This window comes from Amphiura filiformis, chromosome 20, assembly GCF_039555335.1.
Source record: "Amphiura filiformis chromosome 20, Afil_fr2py, whole genome shotgun sequence".
NCBI lineage: Eukaryota > Metazoa > Echinodermata > Ophiuroidea > Amphilepidida > Amphiuridae > Amphiura > Amphiura filiformis.
Genome location: NC_092647.1, coordinates 8,933,634 through 8,941,247, shown reverse-complemented (window position 1 = coordinate 8,941,247; position 7,614 = coordinate 8,933,634). Strand labels below are relative to the sequence as shown.

The 7,614-nt window shown below is 37.8% G+C and overlaps 1 protein-coding gene across 1 annotated transcript in view; it reads left to right on the top strand.

The window, feature by feature from the left end:
- Positions 1-7,614, top strand: part of LOC140142827 (origin recognition complex subunit 2-like) — a 35,945-nt gene that overhangs the window by 5,978 nt on the left and 22,353 nt on the right. Inside the window, 1 exon segment of the mRNA XM_072164837.1 lies at positions 4,946-5,173. Within this exon segment, the coding sequence (XP_072020938.1) occupies positions 4,946-5,173 (228 nt within the window).

Below are 7,614 nucleotides of genomic sequence, written 5' to 3'. Positions count from 1 at the left end.
CGTCAGAATATTCTGACGAGTGTAGGTCGGCTTCGGCTGGCTTGCATGAAACAATATTGTAAATAATGCTTTACTAAATCACCAAGTCTATTTTAAATGTATAAACTAATCAATACTTACCAATACTTTCCAGGACAAATTGTAGCCAAGATACATGGCTTGATTACCTGATACACAGATATTGGAAACAAGCTTCATCTTTTGCAGGAGAATGTGACAAATTTTGTCACGGACGGACACTTTTTGGTGTCACGGACGGACACGAGATGCTAACCAGGGGAGCAAGTTTTTAAATTGTCACTTATTTATCCCTTAGTTGAAGCAGCTCCAGTAACTGCACATTGCCATGTAAAAATTATTTTGCAACTCCAAACATCAAATATCCATTTTTGTCATATATGGACAGAATTTTTGTCCCGGACCGTCCGGACGGACATTTCATTGTAAATTTTAGTACAATGTCCTATATTTGACAGCTTACAAATAAAACATTAAAAGAACTCTGAACTTGGTTTTACTATATTTATGTTGACCATGTGTGTTTAAATTTGTCCTCAAGACAAGAGTAGTTTAACAAGGGCCCTTTTAATAGAGTTAATGACTAAGTCGCTAATAGTCGTTAGTCGCGACTATTACTGATAGTCGCGACTACGACTATTGAAAACCAAAAGTCGACTAATGCAAGTATATTTTTGTGTTAAAAAATTACTTTAAAAGTGCCAGTTATTCGCACCAAAACCAACCAAATACTAACATGTAAACTGAAAAAAAAATAAAAAAATGTTAGTCATTGTCTTACCAATAGTAACACTAACCAACAAGTAATCATAATGTCCATAAAGCATCATTAAATTGGTGTTATTGACTTGTTGTCGAACTACTTTCCCACAAGATAAAAGCCGTTAAAAAACTCAAATTACTTTGAACTGTCGAACATCTCATTATGATTATAATTTATGCAGCGATAACAGGTGTAGCAGCGTCATAGCGTGCATGTACAGACCCAGGTTAGGTGTTTGTACCAACTACTGAAGGTATGAGATTATTTCAACTTTGGAAAGAAACAGCGAGAACTTCCGAGAAGTGTTTTCCAAAAGGGAAAATTTAGGAAAATATTATTAGATTAGAAGTACTTTTCACGTAATTTCAAAAAGCTATGCTTATTGTGGTAACAGAATATTTAGAAAGCAACAGGAAAATAAACAAATTAGCTGACAAACAGTCGTAATGTTGCAATGCCACCCCTGTAGCGACAAATGCAGTAGTCTAGATGAGGTCAGGTGACGTAGGTCGGAGGTGAAAGTTAATCGTACATGCACGATGCAACACGTTCATGAGCATACCATGAAAATATGCACTGCCGTACCGGCATGTTTACATATTTTAATGCACAGCAAAACATGGAAACGAACGAAGATCGCTATTGGAATATTGAAGGTTTGAGAAATTATATGAAGTTTCTTGTGCTGTTGCTGGAAAGTGGCAAGTGAATTTAATTGAACAGAAAAGTTAGGCCTATATTACAGCATTTTACAGTCAAATATTTGCATCGCAAACGTGTGATACAGTGTAGCAATTTGTATCGCAACAGTGCTGGTTTGTGTAGCAAACTGTGATGCGATGCCGGCAATCACGGGTCCTGTAATCATGCATTATAAATACTAAATTGCCACCAATCTTTCACCTGATTTTTCAGTCCAATTTTAACCACAGATAGTCGCGACTATAGTCGTAGTCGCGACTATTTGCTGTCGACTAGGAAAAAAGTGATAGTCGCCCAACTCTACCTTTTAAGGGTTCTTCAGATAGACCCCCCTAAACTTGCTCCATTTGGCCAAAATCTGTGACATAGAACTTAACTCCACTAAGTACCGTATCTAACAGCCCCAAATAATCAACAGTAAAAGTGAAATATAGGCATCTTTCGGTTTATATATGTTCAACCAGTTAATATTAGTTACTTTGCAAAAATTGAGCATCAAGTGATAGTTCATCTTTAAAATAGACCCCCTGAAATTGCCCCAAAATGACTGTGCACCAATATTGAAGGTAATTCACAGTCCTCATAAAATAACACATCATTTTCAGTAAGTGAATCAAGCAAAAATGAAAGTGAACTAAAGGCATCTGTTGCTTTATATATGTTGAACTAGTTAATGTTAGTAGCTTTGCAAAGATTGAGCATCAAGAGATGTACATCTTTAAAATAGACCCCCCTGAAATTTTCCCAAAATGGTCGAGGACCAATATTCCTGATACCAAGTACCATATTCAGTAGTGAATAAAGTAACAATGAAAGTGAACTGAAAGCATATTTTGCTTTATTATATGTTCAACCAATAAATGTTTGTTGCTTTGCAAAGATTGAGTGTCAAAAGATTGGTCATCTTTAAAATAGACCCCCTGATATCAAAATGTCCGTCCGTGACACTCATTTTGTCCATCTGTGACAAATTTTTAATTGAAGATTTATCGTAATTAATGGTGCTTTTGTTAAATATCATTCCTGCATGGGAAAGGACATGAATAAGATTGATACTTAAGAATGTTTTTATTGTTTTACCCTGTGTTAGCAAATATACTGCTCCAAGAAAGTATCCTTACACTTGGAAAAATAATCACAATTTCAAAACTGAACTACATTGGGGTAATTTTGTTTTTTTAATAGATGCACTATTTAATCCGGCATATTTTGACACCCCATTGAATCCAATGTGACTTCAAGAAGCAAAGTTACAAGCATTTGATTAGACGAAGGTCTGGTTTTAAAAGTGACATACTGGCCTATTGAAAACTCCACGGACTAGACATCTGGTTTGAGAGTGGTAAATGGCTAATTTGTGTGTGCATTCAATTTAAAACAAAAGGAACAAAGGAAAACTGAAACAAAAGAGCTGATAAATAAAATGCAAGTTATGAAAAGTACAGAGAAGTAAAAACTGAAATAAATTCTGCTTTAAATAAGGCTTCATTGAAGAAACTGTGCAGTCTCTTTGTTGCGCTTTGTTGAAATCTTTTTTTGCCTTTGTATAGGCCAATTTGTCACTTTTAAAACTGGACCTTCGCCTATTCAATTGCTTGTAACTTTACTTCGTGAGGTCATATTGGATTCAATGAGGTGTCATAATGTGCAGGATTAGATAGTGCATCTATTACAAAAACAAATTTACCCCAATATGGTTTTGAAATTGTGATTATTTTTCCAAGTGTAAGGATACTTTCTTGGCGCAGTATAGTTAAAAAACTTTTAAACATGTTTTTTGTCACGGACGGACATGCTGTCACTACGTGATAGCACTTTTATTATTTCCCACCAACTTTAAAAAAAGATATTTATCTTATTTTGTAAATGTTTAATCTACCAATATCACAGCACCAAACTTGAAAATATAACATTAACTTGAACATATTGCTATTTGAATTGGCCATGTCCATCCGTGACACATTTAGACACACTCCTTTGGCAATAATGGGCTATTCCAGAATTCTGGCTGCATTTTCAACTTGTTTTTTCATAGTTCAACTTCCAGTTATAATTAAAGACAGAGATAAAAAAGAATTTATCACGTCTGATGTCACTGTCAATTACGATCCTTGATTGGTTTACACAGGTTAATTAGCGCGTAAAAGGAAGACCGATCTATCTGGTGCTGATCGGAAAAAGGAATAGCAGCAAATGGCGAAAAATTACGTACTTTTACAAGGCAAAAAGCAGCCTTTCTAGGCATTGTGGACATGGTGCCTTCGTTAAGAAAGTTTCCTACTATAAAGACATAACTTTTAAGATGGTTTGCATGTCAAAAGGTGCAAAATTAACAATAAGGCGCCCGGTTATAAATCCGCGTTCAGCAAGTCATCATCACGACACTTGTAAACAAACCGTGCTCGAGTTTGATTGACAGATGACGTCAGAGTCACATGAGGTGATGAACATATTTATGTACTTCATAAATTTGCAAGAAAAAAAAGAAGAGGGGTACTGATGAAAATCAGGGTATTATTCCCCATTAAGCACCTGTGTTTCTATTTAGATATATTCCTGTTTGAAATTACCATTTCTGCTCATAAACTTTGATTAAAACAGGGCAAAATTGCATGGACCCTGTTGCATTTTTAGCCAGCATGGCCAGTGATCATTTAGGTACCTCACACAATGTGTACATTTCACTTACTATGCACAGAAGAAATACACAGTGCATTCAAGTCAAATCTGTGTAAGATACTGCTACAGCCATGGTAGTTGACCTGTAAATGCTCAACAATACAGGTTAATAATATGCCAAACATGATGTCAGCCAATAATGCACCACACACATATTAAAACATATGTGCCATGGTCATTGGTTCTCTGAACAAATTTTTGCATGTGGGTAGGCATGCATGATTGATTCTCAATGAAAGAGGCCATGTGGGTGGGTGTGGCTTAAAATGGCACTGAATACAAAATTGGTATTGCCAGTCATGCATGTGTGCATAATGTGAGGACAAGACAAGAAAACTCAGTTTTACACAATGACTAATTTTAAATTTACATTGGCACAAAAGGCTGTGTTCATGCGCCGTTACTCAGCCAAACATGCATGGCAGAATTAGGGCCCGAATGTCTTCACAATGTCTCTCTTACCTGCACAGAGATACAAACAGCAAGCGTCTAGTTGTGACCTGTTTTCATATGTTATTCAATTTTTGTTATGATTGTTAATTATTATTAAATATGTTTTATTTGGCCCAAAACACAAACCGTTCTGCATTCAAAATCACAATTATTATTCTTATAAGTTGACTTGTCAAATGAACATCTTTTTTTATTTAATACTGACAGGCCTGCGTACAGCTAAACCAGGCACCGATACTTCTGTATTGAGTGAATGAACCAGGCATACAGGTTATGTATGATGGGATGTGTGTACAAATGATCAAAACAAACCACTTTTTGTACTTTCAGTTTCAGGCAAAAACCGCAAAAATGGTGCGAACCCTGCTCCAGTTCAGACTCTCCATGTAACTCCAGCAAGAGCCAGAAGAAGCACAAGGAAACAAGTTAACTACAATGAATCGGAAATGGCTGCAAAGCAAGAAAAAAAAAAGGCATCATCATCATCTTCTGAAGAGGATGATGATGACAGTGAAGATGAGGAAGGCGATGAGGAAAATTTGAACCCCAATCCAGAAGGTATGTCATACATCAGGGTTGTAGATGCCCAGTACCCATGAAATACCCATGCAGGTGCACAAATGCATACATGTAGCATTTCCTCAGAGCAGGCATAACTTAGGTTCTATAATCAAAATATTGGTACACATCAATATTTGCTTCAAGCGTACAATACAATGATCATACATTGTATGCTATGGACTAACCATGATCGTTTGAGAACTGACCAATCACAGTCTCCAAATACAGCCGTTGCTAGGCTAGGTCAATGGGTAGGTCATGATCATATTATTAAACAAAAAATGTGCTCGAAAGCAGTGTACACAGTACACACAGACTACTACAGACTATCCATGTCCCTGTGCTAGGTATGCGGTGAATTCTCACATGAGGGCTGATCGTTCAATGGTGTGTGTCTAACAATCACGCTAGTGTTGCGTGCCTTCGCGTTTACGCTGAAAAATAGGTCGTGGAACGATGTGCCCTAATTATGGGGCGATGCTGAGACTTTGACTGTTTGTGGTTAGTCTTTACTGTAGGGTAGGCACCGGAGTTTTGCGCGATTTAAAACAGCAAAATGCGCTGGCCACTTTTTCAAAATGCGCGAAAATGCGCCAAAAAATAGGTCAAAATGCGCTAAAATGCGTGATCCCCTGTTATCAATGCAAAACATCGGTAAAACGATGGCATGTCAATCAATTACGACCGATTTCCAGTTCATTTGCGGGTTCATTTATAGTTTCTGGAAAAAATAAAAAATAAAGATGGCGACCATCACAAATCGTCGATGGAAATGCCGAAAGCAAGGGTAAATTTCCCCACATTATGCTTGGTTTAATGATCGTTTTTTGTATTTTGATGTACATAAGTGAAGTTAGAACCAATGTTGCGTGAATTTTCTTGTAAATGCTGCCGATTTGGGGCATAAAATCGTAAGTTTTAACTTTAAGCTTATCGATGGGTCAAAATCGTGAACATTCTCGATGGAACCCAAAATGCGCTTTGGACACCCAAATGCGCGAAAATGTGCGCTTTTGCGCGAACCGCGCAAAACTCCGGTGCCTACTGTAGGGTACATGCTCTCATGATGGAGAATTAAATATTTTGATTAAAAACCATGCAAATTGTAAATGTGAAACCAAAAACCAAATATGACTTTCAATTAGAAAAAGGAAGGTAGAATAAAAGAATGTATACTAGAAACCACAGTTGTGTTTGACCAAACACGAATATCTATGCCCGTGACCCAACCCCTTAACCAAGCAACCCCTTGTCCCATCATGAAAACCTTTTGAAGTGGTCCAAGGAACCAAAATCAAAATGCCTACACATTCCCTTTTAAGGGAGTTTTTGTCAAGTGATCAGTTTTCTTGACGTCCGATTCAGACCGTTATCATTGCAAACACAGGTAGCTAACAAAATACTACCTATTGCTTACACTGTGTTAATACGTCGCACAATTTTGCTTTTGAAAGTTTTAGACTTTGACCTCTGGGGATGCGGCTAATATAGAATACATCAAGGGTCATGGGTCATCATTGTACCAAATATGAAACCCGAGGGTGCTGTAGTTCTTGAGCTACAGCTGTTTGAAATTTTACACATATTGCTCACTGTAGCCCATGACCTTTGACCTCTAGGGTCGATGTTACTGCAGGAAATATCTAAGGGTCATGGGTCATGATTGTACTGAAGCATGAACCCTGAGGGCGCTTATAGTTTTTGAACTAAAGCGGTTTTAAAAATTTACACATATTGCCCCCTGTAGCCTGTGACCTTTGACCCCTGGGGTCGAAGCTACCATAAGTTACTTCTAGGGATCATGGGCCGTCATTATATTAAGAATGAACCCTGAGGGCACTATAGTTCTTGAGCTAGAGCTGTTTGAAATTTTACACATATTGCCCCCTGTAGCCCATGACCTTTGACCTCTGGGGTCGGGGTACCATAGGATGATGCTAGGGGTCATGGGCCATCACTATAATAAGTTTGGGCCCCGAGGCTACTGTGGTTCTTGAGCTAGAGGAGTGCAAAAAGTGGTCTTGAGAAGAAGGAGGAGAAGAAGCCGAAGACTAAACACAACAAATACAATATCTATGCCACCGTTCCACGGGCATAGATAAATACACGGTGTTGTTCTTGCACAAGTTTTCAACAACTCTTCCTATACCTTTATACAGGAGCCAAGCGTTGTTAATCCGTGATGAATCCACACTTTTACAGTACCGTAAACCGGGGCTACATTGCCACTAGCTCATGTGAATTAGACCATCTTATAGCTTGTTTTTGTTGTTGAAAGGGATTCAATCTTGTTTCACCGTTGTTCATCACCGATTAACAACTCGCGTCCAGCGTGTCTGCGTGGTTTACTTCGCTCAGTGAAGTAAACCATGCGTACGCATCGGTGATGAACAATGGTGACACATGATTGAATCCCTAAATGTTGACTAATGATTAAA